At 38.8% G+C, this 23,186-nt stretch overlaps 1 protein-coding gene across 2 annotated transcripts; it reads left to right on the top strand.

Annotated features, from left to right (window-relative positions):
• Nucleotides 1–396: 396 nt before the first annotated feature.
• On the top strand, nt 397–22,473 carry LOC124776622 (nucleoside diphosphate kinase 6). Of its 2 annotated transcripts, none has more exons than XM_047251710.1 (4): nt 397–672; nt 14,128–14,270; nt 14,384–14,544; nt 21,069–22,473. In XM_047251710.1, exons 1-4 carry the CDS (start codon nt 556–558, stop codon nt 21,272–21,274), a joined length of 627 nt encoding a protein of 208 aa, XP_047107666.1. In that variant the 5' UTR covers nt 397–555; the 3' UTR covers nt 21,275–22,473. The 2 variants fall into 2 exon arrangements, with proteins under 2 accessions (XP_047107666.1, XP_047107667.1); XM_047251711.1 differs by lacking the exon at nt 397–672 and adding an exon at nt 5,954–6,020.
• Nucleotides 22,474–23,186: the final 713 nt, after the last annotated feature.

Genomic DNA, 23,186 nt, shown 5'->3' with positions numbered 1-23,186 from the left:
ATTCTAAATTAATTCAAAAAATTGTTTGTTTACGAATGCTACGTCCTTCATAAGATTGTTTGACTCCACTGCGCTATTTATGTTTAAAATACTCTTCTAAATCTAGCATATATGCTTTCTCTTCTTCTTGTTGGATTTTTGGCTCAGATCTAATGCCTTAATCTGAATGACAACACCAATGTCGCCCTAGTGCCATAATCTGAATGACGACACCAATGTCCATACAAATAATCCCAGCTGACGTCATACTGAAAATCTGACGCCCTAAATTTTGACCTGACTTGTGGAAACAGCACAACTGCCGAGTCAGCCGTCATGCCACTTGTTGTGGCGTGTGGGAAAGAGGTTTTGGAGGATGTGCAAGTTTTCAATGTCTGTGGATACTCGTTGTTTCTTTACGGAGTGTTTGTGAAGAAAAGCTTTGAATCGTCTTGTCGGGGATGAAGTTATCTTAACCAAATTGTCATTGAATGATTGAAATATGTCCAATAATGAAATAGGTAGTAAATACTAAATAGGACGAGGGGCTGCAGTTGAAGTACTGTATGTGAGAACATGTTTATACAGAAAACTTTATGTTTCCGTACACTGATGAATTTGGCGGTAGAAAATTTACAGCTCACATTAGCTATAATTAAACCACACGTAATCAAAGTTCCTTATGCCTTACAGGTCAGTTAATTTTGCTGGCGCAACAAGTATTGCGGCGAATATTTAGGGCTGGTCATATTGTGTGTACCTCAATAGTATGAAATTAGTAGCAGAAACATAGCAATATAATTTAGCTACTGTAAAGATGCTATTACAGAGGATTGCAATAAAACTTCGCACATATTAGGTGTCGCCGAACGTCAGTCTTTACATTCGTTTGTAAAAATGTCAGGGTTTGCCGTATGACAGCTACCCGCTACAGTTGATGGGGTATTGTGGTACTCAGGTGAACTGATAGCATTAACGAAGTGGAACCCTAGCCCTTTTTATACTCCAGTGGAACCACCGTATCGGGGAAAGATATCAGTGCCAGAACCCAACAAGTTATGTTTGGACTTAGTGATTCCTTAACGTTAAACGTAATTATTGTAGAGTGTAACAAAATCGTATACACGCCAAAGGCACGTGATGCTCATAGTGCAAAGTAAAAAGGACCCAATTTGTCTATTCTAAAAGAAGAGAAGATCGTGCAGAACGTATACCTTTTCCTCAGTTACTAATTGATTGATATAGTTCCGCTTGTGGCTTATTATGTAATTAAGTCGTTGAGTTCCAATGTGTTCAATGTATTAATTTTCAAATAAGCATAGAAGTGATACGAACTGCCATTTAATGATATGGTCAGTTGCATTTGAAAACTACAACTACATGGTTCCTTGGCTGACAAATGGTGAACATATGATGCCAAAACTATTAAATTACAGGAAACCATTCAAGCTGCAGATTACCCGTAACACTCACTAGTAAAAATACATGCACTTTCTGTGGCACTAACATAATGCAAAAGCAAAATAAAATACATCTGTATCAAGGACTATGCATATGTGTTTGTATGTATTCTGCATCATTCATACTTGTTTTTCCTCCCATGCATCCTTAACCACATTGAATTAAAAAATAAGTTATTCATTATCCAACTGCACACGGAACGATGAACCAAATGTTAAAACTCACAGGCCTAATCTGAGTTAACATTGCATTTATAAATCAAATGCAAGTATTTGTGTGTTATCCATATTGCAGTTACAGAAACATTGAAAACAATGTTTTTATTATTTACGTTTTGTATGGTACAGATAACATAATTATTCTAATGAATTTCCAAGCTACAACACACAAATGCCATCTCTACTTTTGTCTGTCGAAATTAATCAGTTTTTCCTTGAAAGCCGGACTGTTGAAATTACCGGAAAGCCAGAGAGCAGATACAGGGAAATAAAATAGATATGGTTTGCACATTGCTTAAAGAAACTGTGTACAGGCTGGTGATTATGACGCAAAAAGCTAAGACTAACAGTTGTTGGTCTGTACAGATAACACAATATATCAGATAATGAAACGTTTAGAGACTGAACTGGGTGAGAAAGTGTCTGAAAGTAGTAGTTAATTTTCTTGTAGACGAAGAATTCAAAGAAAATATGAACTGAGAGAGTTTAAGTCCATGTGTCTAACCTTTCTCTGTTTTATACTTGTGCCATGTCTGTATGCACACAAAAATATGGGAAACCACTGTTATCTCTGGGTTTGCTTATCTATTCTGTTTTGACGTGTGTGAAGGTGGGGGGGGGGGGGAGGTAGAGAGGAGCACATCGATGATCACTCTCTAACACATATCATTCCATAAATCCTACAGTGAAGGGGAGAGTCAGGGATGTGGGATTCAATTCAGTTCAGTATTATTTGACAACAGTGGCCACTACAACCAGTTTCATTAAAGTATATTAACAACCTTTGCTAATCTAGTCACATATGTTATCAGAAGTCCGTGTAGATGTAGAAGAGCAGGTATTTTGGAAAAAAAAGCAATGCTATTCCTTTTACACTAGTCAGCTGCTATTTTTATCCATCACTTCATACTATGCATTATTATAACTGTTGATTTCAGAGAGTTCCAGTTTTCTTTTTGGTTTCTGGCAATTTTTTCAAGATTTTTGCACTACAATATAGAACTCCATTGGCAGAGATGCTTAATCATTACAGAAATATTTGTACTTTTACTGTAGGGATTCTGAATATCATGATTCATATTAAATTTACCTGTTTTACTAACCAGAAATACTCTAAGGGGTAAATTTATTAGCATGTGAGTATAAGAGTATCAAGCTCCCTGAAAGATATTAGATTATTGACTTTACAAATATTGTAAAACCATACTTTTGGAGAACGACTACTTTTTTGAGCACAGCTGCTTTTCTCTCATAGGAGAGTGGTGGGTGAAAATATGCAAAGCAGGAAGAGCTGAGCTTTCTGGATAACTTATCCACATGCTGGCGGCATGTCAGTTTGTTGCCCATCTGGATTCCAAGGAATTGCGTATATCCATTTTACGTATGCCTATTGAGTTCTGCTTATCATGCCTTAAACACTGTTTTATCTGCCTGGACTGGCATACTATGAGTTTCTGTAAGATTAAATAAGTGTTAAGCTATTTGCTGTGAGCCACTTATAAGGGTTGTCCATTACTCTATTGACTATGTCTGGTACAGATGTGTTTGCACCCTTTATCAGTGAACATCACTGGTTTTGTTGAGCCCTCAAATATCTGGCAAATCATTTATGTAAGCCAAGTGACTTGCTTGGATAACAGAGTGCATTAAGTGTCACTATTGGGGCTCTGGGAGTTGAGCCTGACCTGAATTGAACCCACTCCATGGATGAACTGTGAGAGCTTGTAAGCTGGCCACCCTGGATGTGTTTCTCTTTTTTTTTTTTTTTAGATGTTATCCTACATCCCACTAGGTAAATAATGGGTTGGTGCCCTTGTCCCATCTCAGGTGTAAGTTTGCGAACATTTAGAAAACATCCCCACACATGTACGTGGGATTAACTCTAGACACAGATAGATGGGGTACACAGATTCTGTCTGGGGGGGGGGGGGGGGGAGGAGGGAGGTAAATAAGAGACTGATGACCTTAGGTGTTCAGTCTCTTCAGAGCTTTAACAAACAGTATCAGAGTATCAGTGTGTTGGCCAAGAGCCAGAAGCAGCCCAATTGTTGGAACCCTATATTTGATGTTTCTCCACTTTGGATTCAGTTTTGTTCCTCTTCTAACATTTGTTAATGTGGCACTGTGTTTTATGATATGGAGACATGAATTTGTCCATGGAAGGGTGATATATTTAATGTTGTTGTTGTTGTCTTCAGTCCTGAGACTGGTTTGATGCAGCTCTCCATGCTACTCTATCCTGTGCAAGCTTTTTCATCTCCCAGTACCTACTGCAACCTACATCCTTCTGAATCTGCTTAGTGTATTCATCTCTTGGTCTCCCTCTACGATTTTTACCCTCCACGCTGCCCTCCAATACTAAATTGGTGATCCCTTGGTGCCTCAAAACATGTCCTACCAACCGATCCCTTCTTCTGGTCAAGTTGTGCCACAAACTTCTCTTCTCCCCAATCCTATTCAATACTTCCTCATTAGTTATGTGATCTACCCATCTAATCTTCAGCATTCTTCTGTAGCACCACATTTCGAAAGCTTCTATTCTCTTCTTGTCCAAACTATTTATCGTCCATGTTTCACTTCCATACATGGCTACACTCCATACGAATACTTTCAGAAATGACTTCCTGACACTTAAATCAATACTGGATGTTAACAAATTTCTCTTCTTCAGAAACGCTTTCCTTGCCATTGCCAGCCTACATTTTATATCCCCTCTACTTCGACCATCATCAGTTATTTTGCTCCCCAAATAGCAAAACTCCTTTACTACTTTAAGTGCCTCATTTCCTAATCTGATATATTTAATACCAAAGCTTTTTAAATAAAATTGCTTTTGCTATGTGACTTGTTTTATTTCCTTCTGGATACAATTTTGTTTCCTTCTGGATACAATTTTGCAATTTTGGCTCTGTAGAATTTTCAAATAAATCATTGTCCTTTTCAAGATTTGTTACATTGTATGTAATAGTACATGTCAACAACACCATATTCATCATTTTACCATACATGAATTGTCTTGTGAACCTCACTGATTCAGTATATCGGAATATGAAGTGAAAGAATGTAATTTGTCAATAGGATTACACAAGAACAATTTACGTAATACTTGATATACCACATAAGTAATATTAACATGACAGCCCATCTACGATTAAATAATGGATATGATGTTCTTTACATGTATGGAGGCTGGACAAAAATGTGGAAACACCATGAGAAAGGCGTGCTTGAACATAAATGCGGACAATTGAGCACAGAAAGAAAGTCATTTGGTCAGATCAGTCTTGTCTCACACTGTTTGCAACTTGTGACCAAATTTGTATCTGGCATACGCCTTCCAAAGCCTACTGTGCAGACTGCTTGAAACATGTTGGGGTTTGGTGATGGTTTGGGCAGCCATATTGTGTTGCAAAGACCCCATGGTTACTCTATTGGTTGTATTACTACAATGGATTGTGTGACCATATTGGCTAATAAAGTCAACCCCCATGGTAGAATATTTGTTCTCAGTGGTGATGCTGTGTTCACCAAAGCTCAGTATTATTGAGCCTTTGTGACCTTCTTTGGAGAGAAGGTTGTATTATCACTTCCATTTCATTGTCAACACCTGAACTTGCACTATTTTGCAGGAAGAATAGTATAAGATGCTCTTGAAAATCATAAAGGGCCTGTATTTATCCATTTTGAGGTGATTGGAAGTTGTTTTGAATGCCAATAGTTTTCATACACCTTATTAGGTATGATAAAGTGTTATGTTTTTGGTCTTTCCATGTTTTGCACACCCCCTGGACTTCAGCATCAGTCTAACTAAGAATAATAATAAATCACTTGAAAGTGACTGCAAAGCTGAAATTATAATATTTTATACAGAAGGAAATAAAGTAGCCACCAAATGAAGAAATCATTATCACGTACACAATTCTCCATGGCTGTGACTCCTGATAATAAGAAAATCACCAAACCTTTTTAGCTTCGCTTGCAGAATTTTTTTAATATAGGCATTTGAAGGCCTTAAATCAGGATAATGTTTTGTATTTAGTTCTACTAGAATGATATCAAATGCGTGGAAGTCAAACTGAGCAGTTGTTGATAGATTAGTGTCAACAAGTGGGTCTATTGTCTCAAAGAATTTTCAGTATATGAAAAGAAGGTAGACTGTTGTTTAATTTGTGATTACTTGCTTGTTTACACTTTTAAAAATGGGGTTTACAAGTGCATATTTCACTCTTCTATGAAATACTCTTTTATTCATTTACTGGTCATGAAATACTCTTTGATTCATTGGCTGGGTACAAAAGTGACTCGGGGGGGGGGGCTAAGAACCAAGTCAGGGTTGAAAGCATCCTTATGGCCAGAAGAGAGGTAATTCTAATAGATTTACTTACAGTAAGCCAATTATAGTCCCTGTATTTTCAGCTACTGGTCATACTAATTCAAGAAGAGACCAATAATTTGAATCTAAAATAATGTGTCTTACTGTTACTGCCCTTTAGGAGTTCACTTTACCGATTTTATGTATTTCATATGTAATAATGTTTTCAGTTGTATTTGGTTTGTTCTTCGAATTTTTAATTTATGTGTGTTTAGTGTACATTTTTTGTTTTTTAGGTGGCAGGGTCATAAATTTAGTCATGATTACAGTTATTCCTCTGCATGTAATAAAGTTCTATTCCTGACACAAGATACTTTTATCTAAATGTTATCCACTATTTCTCTCAGCTTTTGCTGTACCTTTCCCTGACTGGTTGTGAAGGAAATCCAGACTGATAGTGGTGTAAGAGTATTTTCAGGAATGAAGTTTATTTCCTAACTGCCTTTGGTAAACTCCATCCCATTGTTTGTCCAGTAAATTGTCCCTCAATAGTGTGACTGAGCCAGTATTTATGATTTTATGAAACTGTAATTTCCCTCCCTTAGCTAAACCTGATTGATGCGAATGACTTATTGTAACAGTATGATCATTATGGTCAAAGATCAAACAAGCCATTTATTATGGACTTCATATCAACTCATATTCATGAAAGACAGATTTAGAAATAGTTTATGCACTGCAGTTATACTCTATGTTTTTGTTGTTGTTTGGAATGTTACTATGTGTATGTGATGTGGGGGGGGGGGGGGGGAGGGAAGGGGGTGGGGGGGGGGGGGGGCATGTAGACTGTGAGAACTGCTGTCTTGTACATTTGCAAGTCTACTATTGAAAGACAACACTTTAGAGCTGACCAATATAGGTCTGTAGCCTGGAATTTTGTTCCATTGTATGTGTATATAGCTGCTCTCCCTTTCCTTACATTATGCTACAGTGAAAGTCACATATTAATTGTGGTGTTGACAATTATTTGATAATTCAGTAATTTGCATGTTTATTGTGACACAACTCAAAAAGGGATGAAGAAAAGAAATAATGTACCAAAGATTGCAATGGGACAGGCATGGAAGAATAACACCTACCAGTCACCATTAAAGTGGAGCATGGCAACTGAGGAAAAGGAGACAGCAAGCTGTGGTAGTATCACAAGCTGTATACTATAAGCCTTAATGCTGAACTGGAAAAATTGGGAATCCACTGCTGTGTAGTGCAGTGTGCTGTGTATTTCATGTGCTCATATTCTTTGGTACATGTTAGACCATGCTAACAAACTATAGTGATTTGTACTTAAGAAGCCAGGTGATGGGTGATGGACAATAGCAAGAGAAAGTTTATGATATGACATGCCAGCTGTACCTTCTGTGGTGCATGGTAGAGTGTGAAGCATTTAGGATAGATGCTGATTTTATTGTATTGGAACTGTTTAGCCATTGTAGTATTGATTTTATTGATAGGATAGATTGCTACTTAGGACATAGAAGAGGCATTGAGTTGCAGACGGACATAATGAAAAGAATACTAGAAATATGTAAGGTTTCAGACAAAATCCTTCCTCAGAAGCAGAACTCTCATACACTCACACAACAACAATGACCCCACATGCACGGCTCCTGCATCTGGGCATCAAGTCCATATGTGTGTTTATGGTATTGGGTAGATAATGAAAGTTTAACTTCAGAGAAAGGACCTTGTCCCAAAGCTTAAATGTTTTTAGTATTCTTTTCATTGTGCCTTTCTGTGACTCAGCATCTCTTGTATGTAGTGAGTAGCAGTCTATCTTTTCCATATCGTTGTTATTCCATCCTAGACATTCTATTGTTTGTAGTATCGATTTTGGATGACACAGAGCAAACGGATTAAGTATGACATCAAGAAGTGATAGTTTTCATAGTATATACATTTTGTGTGCTTTAGTGTTTAAGTGGATAACAATAAGAATGGAATCCAGAGGTTTGGGGTTGAATCCTCAGTCAGCCTAGGGATTTTTTCTGACACATTTTTCCAAAAGCTTAAAATAAACATTAATATGCCGCCCAGTTTTTTTTTTTTTTTTTTTTTTTTTTTTTTTTTTTTTTTTTTTTTTTTTTTTTACCTGATTGTGTACTAAAATGAAGCTTACGTAACTTCTTTACTTCTTTCAAACATTCTTTTTGTGTTAAGCTACATCCTTAAATTCTGATCACTGCCTCAGAACTTACAACTGTGTTTCATGCTCATTTCAGTATATAATCATTATATTGATATATCGATAGTTATTAAACTCATGTATGTAAGTGAAGGGATATTTTCGTTGAGAGGGCAGGGGGTGCGAGGTACTAGACTTTGGGAAGGCAAAACATGAAATATGTAACATGGTAGTAAGACATTGCTTACTGTCTCGGCCACGGTTCATGTGGGCAGAAGTCACAGATACAGTGGCACTGACTGTGTGTTGCGTGTGTCTGGCACCCAGTATTTGAATTGTAGGAAAGTGGGATGGTACTGTGAATACATTTCAATTGCATTACATTTGGCTGAATCACTGGCATGTATAGACCAGCCCCTGTCTGTGGAATATCACCAGAATATCGCCCTCAGTTTCATTTCATGGTTGTGGAGAATTTTCGAGGAAGGAGAAAACATTGAGTGGTGACACCAGGAAGACTGACGAAGTGATACAACCCAGTACCATTGTGTTGCTTTAATTGCCTAAAGACATACAAATAGAACAGCACTGAACCTGAACAGAATTCTCATGGCAGGCTCTGGATTGCACAACTCCCATCACATTGCGCGCTATCAGATTTGAAAGGTGATCTACCAGATGCATTTCTCTAATGTAAAGAAAGTGAATGCCCCAGAGAAAGGAGTGACCCCAGGAACAGTCTTGTAGTGTCTTGTTCACAGATGAGTCTCGGTTTAGCTTAGAGTGTGACTCTAACCATCAGTGGCATACTTTTGAAACAGGTTACAATCTTGCCAATAATGTGAGAAAGTACTGATATGGCAGTCTTCTCAACTGGGGCAGCAGCATGTTAGGAATGCATATACCACTGGGTGGTTTTCTTACAGCTATTGTGCTGGCTGTGGTCTGTAGTGATGACATCCTGCGCAGCATATGCACATGTTTCATTGTGGATGGACATCTGATAGACAACAATATCCCTACTGAGCTAATGACAAGTATCTGTAATATGAGGAAATTGTGTGCTTAGATTAGCCAGATCATTCCCTATACAATGGCATTGACTGTGGGTCATGTGCATTTGGCACATAGTATTTGAATTGTAGGAAAGTGGGATGGCACTGCAAACACATTTCAATTGAAGCATCACACCCACAATCCTGCCACCACAGGTCATTGGTAGCCTCTAGCAAGGAAAGCATTGGTGAAAGTCATGCTGGATGTCTTGATCCTCATTAGGGAGAAGATTATGCATGCTATATGAGAATATCACAACCTGAAATGATATTGTGTATGCCACTTTGTGGACAGACTCAACACATGGCAAGTGTCACCCACAGGTTGTGGCTGCTTTCCTGATAAATCATGTATTTGTGTCATAGATTGATTGATTGATTGTTTATCGTTGTAGAGACCTCAGAGATCATCTGAGGCATTACAAAAGTCAATATTACACAGTATAAATGTTACACAAATAATTACAAAAACAATAAAAATATTACACAATATAAATATTACACAAATAATTATGGTACCTTCACACAAAAACAAAACAGAGAAACTTCTGGTACAAATTGATATTGCATAGTAAATTAGCCAATTACAGACTTACTCATATATAGAAGCATATAAAAACTGATCACAAAGTGTAGTCATACCATATTCTTTGCCTCCCTTAAAAATTCATCAGCTTCATACATGCTGAGCTCAAAAAGAAATTCTTTTACTTTTTTCTTGAATTGTTGAATTGGAAGATCCCTGATATGTTGGGGTATGGCATTAAAAATTTTTATGGACTTGTATAAGAAGCACTTTTGTGTTTTTTTATAGTTACATTGGAAAGAAACTAGGTCCTGCTTGTTTCGTGTGTCGCATGTCATACTGTTGATAACTCGGATAGTTTTCCTTAATATGCATTACACACTGTAGTATAAATATTGATGGCAGGTTCATAATCTGTAATTTTTTAAAGCTTGGCCTACAGTGAGCTCTGGGTGCCAAGCTACATATCAGTCTTATTGCCTTCTTTTGTAGTTTCAAGACATTAGCAGCGTTGCGTTGATGTCCCCACAGTATGACATAATGTCAGGACAACTTTTAGTACACACATTAGTCTCATATTGCTATGAAGTTTTGGAGGATGGATTCCTTGCATAAGCATTTCTTGGTTCATTTGCCGCATCAGATTCAGACAAAATTCTAAGTTGTTAATGATATTGAGTGATATCAGTCAGTTTTAGTCTCTGATGAAGATGATGAAGGATATCATCGAGAGTTTGGAATTTTATGTGGCAAGGGAACTGAGAAATTTTTATGCAGGGTCTCATGTTATTTTTTAACTTTTGAATGTGGATAATCAAATCATGTATGCCTGCAAATTTGTTGTTATAACAAATATATTGCCAACACTGAAGTAAGTATTAACTGGCCCAACCCTTTGAGAAAGTAAAGCTGTCATCAACCTGAAGGTGGGTATAAACACCACAGTGCTTTACAACGTATGGTCCTATTGAGGGTAGTATACTGTTGCATTTCTACATCCTTTGGACAGACTTACTCAGCCATTTATAGTGGGACCTACATTTTAACATAGACTTTAAACAGATTTAGCTAATGAAAATGGTTACTGAAAACTCTCACCATGAAGGAGAAGTTTCCAAGATAATACTTGTTCCATAGGTTATAATGCAACACTTCACAATGATGTGGAACATGTCAGTTGAACAGAGGGTTTCTTTACCTGCCATAATTCAACTTTTTTCCTTGCAAGATTACTAATTTATAATTCATCTACTGAGAAGAAGGAGCTGTCATTCAGAATTTTATGTTTTAAATTTGTTTTGAATGTTGGACAGCTCTCTGTCAGACATTAGATGCTATTTGATAAGTGACCAATGACTTTTGTGGACACATACACTCTTGGAAATTGAAATAAGAACACCGTGAATTCATTGTCCCAGGAAGGGGAAACTTTATTGACACATTCCTGGGGTCAGATACATCACATGATCACACTGACAGAACCACAGGCACATAGACACAGGCAACAGAGCATGCACAATGTCGGCACTAGTACAGTGTATATCCACCTTTCGCAGCAATGCAGGCTGCTATTCTCCCATGGAGACGATCGTAGAGATACTGGATGTAGTCCTGTGGAACGGCTTGCCATGCCATTTCCACCTGGCGCCTCAGTTGGACCAGCGTTCGTGCTGGACGTGCAGACCGCGTGAGACGACGCTTCATCCAGTCCCAAACATGCTCAATGGGGGACAGATCCGGAGATCTTGCTGGCCAGGGTAGTTGACTTACACCTTCTAGAGCACGTTGGGTGGCACGGGATACATGCGGACGTGCATTGTCCTGTTGGAACAGCAAGTTCCCTTGCCGGTCTAGGAATGGTAGAACGATGGGTTCGATGACGGTTTGGATGTACCGTGCACTATTCAGTGTCCCCTCGACGATCACCAGTGGTGTACGGCCAATGTAGGAGATCGCTCCCCACACCATGATGCCGGGTGTTGGCCCTGTGTGCCTCGGTCGTATGCAGTCCTGATTGTGGCGCTCACCTGCACGGCGCCAAACACGCATACGACCATCATTGGCACCAAGGCAGAAGCGACTCTCATCGTTGAAGATGACACGTCTCCATTCGTCCCTCCATTCACGCCTGTCGCGACACCACTGGAGGCGGGCTGCACGATGTTGGGGCGTGAGCGGAAGACGGCCTAACGGTGTGCGGGACCGTAGCCCAGCTTCATGGAGACGGTTGCGAATGGTCCTCGCCGATACCCCAGGAGCAACAGTGTCCCTAATTTGCTGGGAAGTGGCGGTGCGGTCCCCTACGGCACTGCGTAGGATCCTACGGTCTTGGCGTGCATCCGTGCGTCGCTGCGGTCCGGTCCCAGGTCGACGGGCACGTGCACCTTCCGCCGACCACTGGCGACAACATCGATGTACTGTGGAGACCTCACGCCCCACGTGTTGAGCAATTCGGCGGTACGTCCACCCGGCCTCCCGCATGCCCACCATATGCCCTCGCTCAAAGTCCGTCAACTGCACATACGGTTCACGTCCACGCTGTCGCGGCATGCTACCAGTGTTAAAGACTGCGATGGAGCTCCGTATGCCACGGCAAACTGGCTGAGACTGACGGCGGCGGTGCACAAATGCTGCGCAGCTAGCGCCATTCGACGGCCAACACCGCGGTTCCTGGTGTGTCCGCTGTGCCGTGCGTGTGATCATTGCTTGTACAGCCCTCTCGCAGTGTCCGGAGCAAGTATGGTGGGTCTGACACACCGGTGTCAATGTGTTCTTTTTTCCATTTCCAGGAGTGTAGTTCGCCCCTTTATGTGCCAAAGTTAGATTTAACCCAAAGCAGTGAAGATCAGCCTTTCTCCTAGTGTTGTAACTGTGCACATTGCCATTGCTTTTGAACTGGGATGTGTTACTAATAACAAATTTCATAAGTGAATTCCTTAAATGCAAGATGATCTTGGCTGGGCTCCAGCTATTATTCTGATTACACACTTTTGTCCAATTAATACTTTTTTCTTTAATGATCAGTTTCCCCAAAATATGCTATATGAAAACAGGGAATGAAAACAGGCATAGTAAGCTAATTTACTTATATGTTTATCACCAAAGTTTGCAATGATCCTAATAGCAGCAGTAGCTGAGATCAAATGTTCCAGCAGATCATCAGTGTGTTTCTCCCAGTTGAGTCTCTTTAAGATGAAATACTGAGTGATAGACTCATATCAAGTAATAACAGCTGACTGTTTCTGTGGAGCTGAAGTTCGTACCTAAATACATGCAGCCACTTTTGATGTTGTTATGTAATTGACATGGCTGGTTATGTAGTATGGGAAAGAGCAAGAAGAGTTGTGAAAAAAAAGGAGGGGGGGGGGGGGGGGGGCAGAGCAAGTATGAAGCTAGGTCCAAAGATCTACATCTACATACATACTCCGCAATCCACCATATGGTGTGTGGTAGAGGGTACCTCATACCACAACTATCATCTTCTCTCCCTGTTCCACTCCCAAACAGAATGAGGGAAAAATGACTGCCTATATCCCTGTGCACGAGCCCTACTCTCTCTTATCTTATCTTTGTGGTCTTTCCGCGAAATGTAAGTTGGTGGCAGTAAAATTGTACTGCAGTCAGCCTCAAATGATGGTTCTCTAAATTTCCTCAGTAGTGATTCATGAAAAGAATGCCTCTTTTCCTCTAGAGACTCCCACCAGAGTTCCTGAAGCATTTCCGTAACACTCGCATGACGATCAAACCTACCAGTAACAAATCTAGCAGCTGCCTCTGAATTGCTTCTATGTCCTCCCTCAATCCGATCTGATAGGGATCCCAAACGCTCAAACAGTACTCAAGAATAGGTCGTATTAGTGTTTTATAAGCGGTCTCCTTTACAGATGAACCACATCTTCCCAAAATTCTACCAGTGAACCGAAGACGACTATCCGCCTTCCCTACAACTGCCATTACATGCTTGTCCCACTTCATATCTGCAGTGTTACGCCCAAATATTTAATTGACATGACTGTGTCAAGCGCTACACTACTAATGGAGTATTCAAATATTACAGGATTCTTTTTCCTATTCATCTGCATTAATTTACATTTATCTATATGAGAGAAGATGCATAAAAAGCAAGTGAACAAGAAAAGTTAATAGTAGATAAATGGTTGTTGTGACGGTATCTGTGTATATTGGCCACCAGTGTGTTGGAAAAGAGTGGAGAAGGAAAATGCTAATAGATTTTTCCATAACGCAGAAGATCAATAGGCACTTGATTGCCTATCTGGCAGTATTATTATTCATTTTAGTAAAGTCGTAGTTACTTCATGAGTTTTATTTTGTTCTTTTCTTTTAGTATTAGATTACTCACACTATGATGTTTCAACAACTTTGAATGGTTTCAGGATATTCGAGATAAAATATTGGCCAAAGGATTTTATGTTGTGAGGAATAAACGAGTTCATCTAAGTGAAGCACAAGTGGAAGAATTCTATGCAGAACATAAAGAAAAATTCTTTTATCATCGCCTTATTACATTCATGCAAAGGTTAGTTATTGTATTCATAATCATTTTCTTACAGGATTATAACAGGAAGCTCTCAACATATATATTTTTTAAATGTGGTAGGTGTAATATATGCAACTGTTGCTTTGTTCCAGTGGTCCCTGTGATGTGTATGTTTTAGCGAGAAAGAATGCCATTCAGGAATGGAGGAAGTTAATGGGACCTACAAAAGTTTATCAAGCACAGTACACTCATCCTGACAGTATTAGGGGATGTTATGGTTTATCAGATACTCGAAATGCTTCTCATGGATCAGGTAGCTTTTTCATAAACTTCAGTACATGCCCTGAAACATATTTGCATACATATGGCATTAAGTATTGTTTCTAATATTCTTATTGTGAATGCAGATATTGTATTTATTTATCAGTCCAGAGTATAGACATTGTCCATTTCTAGTCATATTTTTGCTGAGTTTCTGTGTTTATAAAAGTATTAAAATATGCAGTTCATGATTTGTTAGGTCATATGGGCAGCCACATGTGTGGAATTTGTGAAAGTGGCCAGTATTCCTAAAATTCAATTCTCAAAATGAAATATAGAAAGGAATCCAAATAATTTTTAAAATAAAAGAGGTGTTTTCACTTCCCAGGTGTCAAAGCGAAGTTGAAAATATGAAGGCAACTATTACATAAACTGAAGCTTGACACACTTGTTTGGCCCTACAACCTTTGCCTTTCGCGGGCAAGTGCTCTACCTACGAGACGAGGTACAGGCAGAAGTAAGGCTGTGAGGACTTGGTGGGAGTCATGCTTGGTTAGCTAAGATGGTAGAGCACTTGCCCACGAAAGACAGAGGTCCCAACTTCAAGTCTTGGTCTGGCACACAGTTTTAATCTGCCATGAAGTTGCATATAAGCGCACACTCCACTGCAGAGTGAAAATATCATTCTGGAAACATCCCCCAGGCTGTGGCTAAGCCATGTCTCTGCAATATCCTTTCTTCCAGGAGTGCTAGTTCTGCAAGGTTCGCAGGAGAGCTTCTGTGAAGTTTGGAAAGTAGGAGAAGAGGTACTGGCGGAAGTAAAGCTGTGAGCTTGGTAGCTCAGATAGTAGAGCACTTGCCCGTAAAAGGCAAAGGTCCCGAGTTGAGTCTCGGTCCGGCACACAGTTTTAATCTTTAAAAGACATCATAGTCGCCATTGACTGTATAAAATATTTATTATTATTATTGCAATTTCGGCCTTATGGCCATTTTCAAGTAACACTGCAAAAGTTACATTCTGTCAGAATATAAATCTATCTGACATGAGTACATGTCGTTGTCAAAATGCAGCCTTTTGACGACAACATGTACTGATGTCAGATAGTTTTATATTCTGACAGAATGTAATTTTTGCAGTGTTACTTGAAAATGACCATAAGGCTGAAATTACAATAGTAACAACAAATATTTTATACAGTCAACGGCGACTATGATGTCTTTTAAGAAATATTATATTACTGTGAATCCCAACCATGAGAAGTTAATCAGTTTTAATCTGCCAGGAACTTTCACATCTGTTACCTACAAAGGGTACACATTATGGGCCCAGCCGATTTTCCACAACACTTTGCATTTTGCGTGTTGTTCTTGCAGCACTGCATTATCACATCCATGTTTCCATGTCAAGTTTTGTTCACAGATGAATGTAAGTTCACTAGGAACTATGTTCTGAATTTGCAAAGCAGCCATGTCTAGGCAGATGGAAACCTTCGTGCCATGAATGTTTAGGGATTTCAGCACCAGTATGGTGTTAACATGTGGACAGATATTTTGGACAGTTACGTGATTGGGCCATATCTCCTTCCACTCAGGTTAACTGGTCCTGCATACTTGATCTTCCTACAAAGCTTATTGGACCCATTCTTGGAAGCTGTGCCACTGAATGTCCATCAGGAAATGTGGTTTCAGCATGATGGTACACCACCTCATTTCTCATGTGTGGTTCAGAGACATCTCAAAAGACAATATGATGAAAGTTGAATTGGCCAAGGTGGTTCAATTGCGTGGCCACAGCGATCGCTGGATTTAACTCCTATGGACTACTTCTTGTGCGATCGTATGCAAAGTTTAATTTACAAGAATCCTGTAGAGACTAAGGAATATCTGCTGGCATGAGTTCTGACTGTTGCAGTAAAAACTGAAGAGGTTCCAGGTGGGATGGGGGTGTAAACCAGAACATGGTTCATAAGTACAATGTCAGAAACAATGTTGCTGGTCGCCACATCAATATGCTGTTTTAACAAATCAGTACTGCTCTAAATATATGATGTGCTGGACTCTTGTTTTTTTTTTATTTGGCAACAATGTAAATAGGTAATGTTTAAGTTATAAATGAAAACAATCAATTATTGATAAAATTATTGAATTGGAGAGATAAAAAATCTACTCCCCAAGTGGCGGCAGAGCACACACATAGAAGACTGTTGTGATTGGCAAGCTTTCCGAGTCAGCGGCTTCTTCTTCAAACAGAAGGGTTGAAGGGGAAGGAAGAAGGGTGAAGGAAAATTACTGGAGAGGTCTAGAAAAAGGGAGAGATTTTGGGAAAGTCACCCAGACTCCCAAAATCTACCCCTATTCCATCTGAACTAAAACTGTCGTAGAATGGAAACTGTGTGTTTCCAGACATGGGTTTCTCTTCAAAATATTATGTACTCACTACCCTCTACAAGTCCTAGAAGTTTGTAAAGAGAATTTCTGAATAATCTCTATAGTAAATGCATTATGTAGACAAATATGTTACTATGTTATGTTTTCTCGTTTTTTTTTTCCCCCAGATTAGAAACAACTTTTGCAGCACAAGTTTTGTAAGACTAAATTATCAAACACCAAACAATAACTTATCCTCACAAAACTTGTGCTGCAGAAGTTGTTTCTGAAAATGTAAGCTCGCAAAACTTGTGCTGCAAAAGTTGGTTCTAATCTGAGAAACAAGAGAAAAATATGAGAAAATGTAATTAAAAAAACCTTCAAAACAGTGCAAAACTATCTGCAGCCTACTCTACACCCTCCACACACACCAGGTTAATTGCCTCATAGGGCTGTTGGTGCCTCATCATCTGTAAAGAGACAAAATCGCAACTCATTAGATTACACTGCATTTCTCTAATAAACTACTCTTCCATTTCTGTGTTTGGCCCATTGAAGCTGTTCAGCTTTGTGTCCAATTGTGAGTAATGACATGTTGTGAGATAATCAACACAAGATGGCCATTTCATGCAGTCCCCTTCACAATGTTCACATAGAAACATTTAAGATGGATCTATATTCACTGACAGCAACAGTTCCAGTTGGGTTGGAAATCAATTGACATTTGCAAGGCTTGACACTCATCTCTGATCCATGTTGGTTAGTATTTTTTTATGATCACTATTATTATGCTGTGTTGAGGGTCCCATATGATAATTTGTAAGGGGGGGGGGCTAGATTTTGGGGTGTGGTGTACTTTTAATATTTTTGAAGATGAATGGTGACTTTTAAGTAGCCATATAAAAGTTCCAGTTCTGTCGCAGTTAAAAACCTGCATAATACCGATTTTTAAATATTTTTTTTTAAGGAAAAGCACATGACTGCACTATATTTTTTCCATTCCCTGAAAAGCTGGGGATAGGTTGATGGTAACTCCCCCCCCCCCCCTCCCCCCTTCCGGCCCTGGGTATGGGTGCCCTTGTGCTGTGTTACATGTCTGTGAGTAGTTGAGTAGTACACCATTTTGCACAGTCATTATTCATAAACCAACAAATCAGGCTGCTTCATTCACAGTGTGGTTGTGGACATATCCAAACAGAATAGCTCCTTTCTGCCAGTCTGTCACATTTCCCACATTCACCCATCTTACTGTGCTGTACCAGACAGCCGACTAGCACGTACACAACACTTCACTGAGTCACCAATGGAGGGTCACGTGATCAACTGGTACCAGTCATACACCATCTGCAGTGCTCCAAAGTGACCAGTTTGTCCTTTTAAGGGGATGACTAATGTTTTGTCTGGTGAACTTATATACTGTACTTGTTGTTTAATATTACTTCATTTTGTAACCCCTTTCTTCTTTTCCTTTCTTCATGCACTTCATTATTTTTTTTATAATTATTTTTTTTAAATTTTAGATATGTTAGTATTATTGGTTCCCAACAGTTCATTTTTAAAAATACTCTAGGTTTTATTATAAGGTATTGGTTCATTGTTACTTTCATAATCATAACATTATGATACAGAATGGCTAGTCAGTACTTAGTTCTGTTGATAGATACATATAAATGCACAAGAAGCTACCACAACTTTCACAACTGTTAGTTACATCCTCAGGGAGGAAGAGGGCTAGGTAGGTCTAGGTTTGGAAAGGCAGGTCATCTGCCTCCCAATCCCAAAATGAGGGGGGCCCATCTGTTGTGAAGACTGGGAGAATTTAAGTTACGCCAAGCCATTCTGGCTCACAATTTTATAGTTTTCTCAAGTGATTCAGAGCCATTTGAGTTTTCTCAAGTGAATGTTCCCTTAAATACAGTTGATTTATAATCATTCAGCTTTTGAAGTCACATTTCCTTTCCTTCAAAAACTGTGCCAATATCATTTCTTTTTCTTGTTCTCCATCCTTATCCTGAAGCAGAAAAGCTAGAAACTACTGAAACCCAAAAGTATTTTTAAATTTTTGTGTCTATCTGCCATGTTCCAGTTGCTCCTATTTTTATGGCTGGTAGAAAGACTGAAATCTTTTATTATAGTCTGTATTAACAAAAATATCTGATGAGCCAGAAAAATTATAGCCACCTGCTTAATAGCTTGTTGATCCATATGTGGAACAGAAAACATAAGTGATTCTGCATGGCATGGATTCAACAAGTCCTTGGTAGGTTTCTGGAAGTATGTGCCACCAGATGTCTATGCACAGGTCACACAATTCCTGTAAATTGCAGACCAATGTATGCAGGAGCTGGTATTTAGTATTATCCCAGATGTGTTTCTTGAGTTCAGGTCAGGTGGATATGGTGGCCAAGGCATCAACATGAGTTCACTTTTATGTTCCTGAAAATACAGCAACACAGTTCTGGATGTGTGAGATGGATAGTTATCCTGCGGGAAGATGTTGGAAATCACTAAGCAATAAGGCATGATGGTCGCCTGCAATGTTGCTTACGTAGTTCAGAGCTGTTGTGGTGCCTTCAGTTACTACCATAGATCCTATGGAGGCTCAGGTGAATGGCTGTCATACCATAATATTGCCCCCATTGGTTCATGTCTATGGCACTATGCATGTTTTGAGCAGCCATTTGCCTTGATGACAGTGTATCCAGGCATTACCATTAACCAGGGGAAGTAAGTAACCATGATTCCTTCAATCAGGTGACATATTTCCATTGATCAATGGATCAATCTTGATAAACCCATGTCCTCTGCAATCATAATTGATGTCATTGTGTCAAAATAGGATTGAGTAGATATCATCTGCTGTATAATTACATGTTAAACAATGTGCACTGAACAGTGTGCTCTGAAACACTTTTGCCAGCACCAGAATTATACAGTATCATCAGATATATCACAGATTGCCACCAATCCTGCTTTACAGAACGAGCACGCCTCTGTCCTGCATCTTGCAACACCTGGTTGCCTACTGGTGGTCCTTCAGCCAGTTTCCATAGATGGTCACAATAGTAGGATGTGAACAGTTAATGAACTTCATAGTTCCTGAGATGCTCATTCCCAGGCACCAGGCCATAACAATCTGCCATTTGTCAAAGTCTCTTATGTCAGTGGATTTCCTCATTTTCAGTCCATATCATCACTAGAAAAAAAAATCCCTATTCATCTCTGCTTCACTTATATTCTTTTTTTTTACTGTGTCACATGCCTGCATTGCTGCCATGTGCTATTCAATTTCATGGTGGGCAGTAGTCTTAATGTCTGGCTCATCATTTTATATCTATACTTAACATACCAGCTTCAAAACCTCTAACCTGCAAAATTTATTTAACAGTGTTACTTCTTGTCACTATGTTTAACAGTGTGTAGTGCAGTGTATAGGCATGGCAGAGGTCTGTGGAAAATATGTGGACATGGTTTTGGAAGCCTTGTTAATATTTATGATTCAGGGAAAGTTAAGAGGACTAAAAAGCTAGCTACACTACTAAAAAACTAAACTTCTTCTGAACAGTCCTTGGAAGGCCCAACAGTACCGACTGGCCGCTGTGTCATCCTCAGCTCACAGGCATCACTGGATGCAGATATTGATGGGCATGTGGTCAGCACACCGCTCTCCTGGCCATATGTCAGTTTACGAGACCGGAGCCACCACTTCTCAATCAAGTAGTTCTTCAGTTTGCCTCACAAGGGCTGAGTGCACCCCACTTGCCATCAGCACTCAGCAGACTGGATGGTCACCCATCCAAGTGCTAGCCCAGCTTGACAGTGCTTAACTTCGGTGATCTGATGGGAACCGGTGTTACCACCGCGGCAAGGCCATTGGCAGATACACTACGGTATATGAAAATTACAAAATGCAGCACTGTTATCCAAAATGAAACTTTCTCCACATATTGTATGTAACACATAAAGAAATTGTTAAAAGTACACATCACTAGATCTAGAACAGTATTATATGCCAAAAATCAGTACTAGATGAAGATCACATGCAGTGTGATAACAACATCATATACATAATATCATGTAAGAGTGTGCCATACTATGTATATTATTTATGTTTGGAAGACATGCTTAAAAAACATTAAAAACCTCTAATTGTATTGCTGAAACATTTATCAGGAGTGTGTTTAACATATATCTTTTCGTGGTTTGTAGACTCACCAGAAGCAGCCCTCAAGGAAATCAGTTTCTTTTTCATGGATATTGATATAGGAAAATGGTTTGCAGAAGATGAACCACTGTACAAAGCCGGATCTGTTGCATTTAACACAGAGGAATTTATACATACAATAAAAAATGAAAAACCATCCTGTAATAATAGCTACTGCATCACATCTTACTTACCACCAATGCGGGAATAGGACTAATGATAATATGTCTGTAACTTCTGTACAAATCAGTCTCTTATTTACAGTATGTAAAATTTTATGAAAGGATATAGGGATTCTTTGTGATTCTATAGAGATTTTACATTCAGTATTTTTAATGCTATTTTAAAAAAGTGCATTTGTGGATACATGTAGTTGTTAATATATTTAGACAGAGTTTATACTAGTGTGTGTGTGTGTGTGTGTGTGTGTGTGTGTGTGTGTGTGTGATGATAAATAATTTTTTAGAGTGCCAAAGAAAAATACTGATAATATATAGAGAATAAATATATTAAATGAAGAGAAGTACCAATGGAAATCTCCCTTAATATAAAAACAATACATAGTATTGTCTTGGAAGCTTCTAACTGCTTTAACTGTGATAGTTTAAAAAGTGCATTTCACTTTGGAGCCATGTATCAATACATGAATAGACGTGATCAGTAACTGATAAAATTACAACATCTGGGGCAACAAAAGTCAGAAAACTGGTTTTATGGAATCAGAGGTTCTTGGTGCTACTTCAGACTTGGTGTTTGTCTTACAACTCAAGGTCCCAAATGAATTATTTTCTGCATTGGGTATTTTCTTTCTTGTGTACATTTTTCTTGTCTGATTCTCAATAGAAGAATTCTTCTTTATGCTATCCTCAGATGTTATAATTTCAGAAGATGGTAACTAAATACTTTTTATGCCTATGAACTTAGTCTGTAGCTATAAATGATTTTAGTCTTCATGTAATGTAATCAAAAAATATGTGTTATTTCATTGATAAAATATTATATTCGTTACATTTTTATGTTTAAAAATTATAATGACACATGTGAAATGCTATCTTTTCTTACTTTGTACTTGAGACCTAAAAATGATGCTTTGGCTTCCATATACGAGGGGTATTCAGAAAGTAAGGAACGATCAGTCGCGAAGTGGAAAATACAGTGAAAAATCAGATGGAGTTTTGTACATATGCATTGGGCACTGTGTCTAGTGTGCCCGGCGATAGCATCGTGTCCCTCTTTTCAGTTCTGAGCTCACAGTGAGAAAGTAAAGATGGCTAGAATTTAGCATCTCCTGCCAAGTATGAGGGCCTGATGAAAGATTTCGCCTGAAGCTATGCAATCCACATAACATAACTGTCATGTGGTTCATTCTTCACAATAATTCTTGGCCACACTCTGCAGGGGCAATGAAGATGCTCCTGCAGCATTTTCCATGGGAAGTGTTTGATCACCCACAATACAGTATTAATGGGCTACCCCTGAGGTTCATCTCTGCTCAAATGAACTGCTGGTTATGATGACAATATTTTGACACAGACAACGAGCTGCAGTCCAGAATAGAAAATTGTCGAAAACCAATGGCAGCTGTCTTCTATAACAATGGAATTGAAAAGTTGGTACAATGCTACAACAGATGTCTAAGTCTGAGCAGCGACTGTGTAGAGAAGTAGCTAACCATTGCAAATAAAACAATTTTGATTTCCACTGTGGTTTCCATTTCGTGACCTATTGTTCCTTACTTTCCGAATAGCCCTCATATGAAGGAAAATACATTCTTGATAAATGCTGTGCAAATGATTAAAATGTACATAGTTGAGAGATATTCTCAATGAATAACTTGTAAGTAGTTGTGTTGTACTTTAATACCCAAACACTTGTGTGGGATCACATTTAAAAATTTGCAGTATTTCAGTGCTCTGTGAGATAATGAATTAAAATGCATATTTTTATCCTTAATATATTTTATTTATATTTTATCATTAGGTCTAACACTCTTATCCTTGCGTAAGATACTTTCCCAGAAGTTAACCAGCACTTACTTATCCTTACTTCTGCTTGATTTTAGTTGACACCAAGACATCATATACTGTAGAAAGAATAAAATCTTCCATCTGTATTGTCCTTAT

This window comes from Schistocerca piceifrons, chromosome 2 (genome assembly GCF_021461385.2).
Source record: "Schistocerca piceifrons isolate TAMUIC-IGC-003096 chromosome 2, iqSchPice1.1, whole genome shotgun sequence".
In the NCBI taxonomy this organism is placed as follows: domain Eukaryota; kingdom Metazoa; phylum Arthropoda; class Insecta; order Orthoptera; family Acrididae; genus Schistocerca; species Schistocerca piceifrons.
This window is presented reverse-complemented; position numbering and strand designations above follow the sequence as displayed.

Coding starts and splice junctions, on each gene's coding strand:
- LOC124776622 (XM_047251710.1), top strand. CDS start 556: ATGTTTATACAGAAAACTTTATGTTTCCGTACACTGATGAATTTGGCG. Junction 14,271..14,383: donor CTTATTACATTCATGCAAAG/GTTAGTTATTGT, acceptor GCTTTGTTCCAG/TGGTCCCTGTGATGTGTATG. Junction 14,545..21,068: donor AAATGCTTCTCATGGATCAG/GTAGCTTTTTCA, acceptor CGTGGTTTGTAG/ACTCACCAGAAGCAGCCCTC.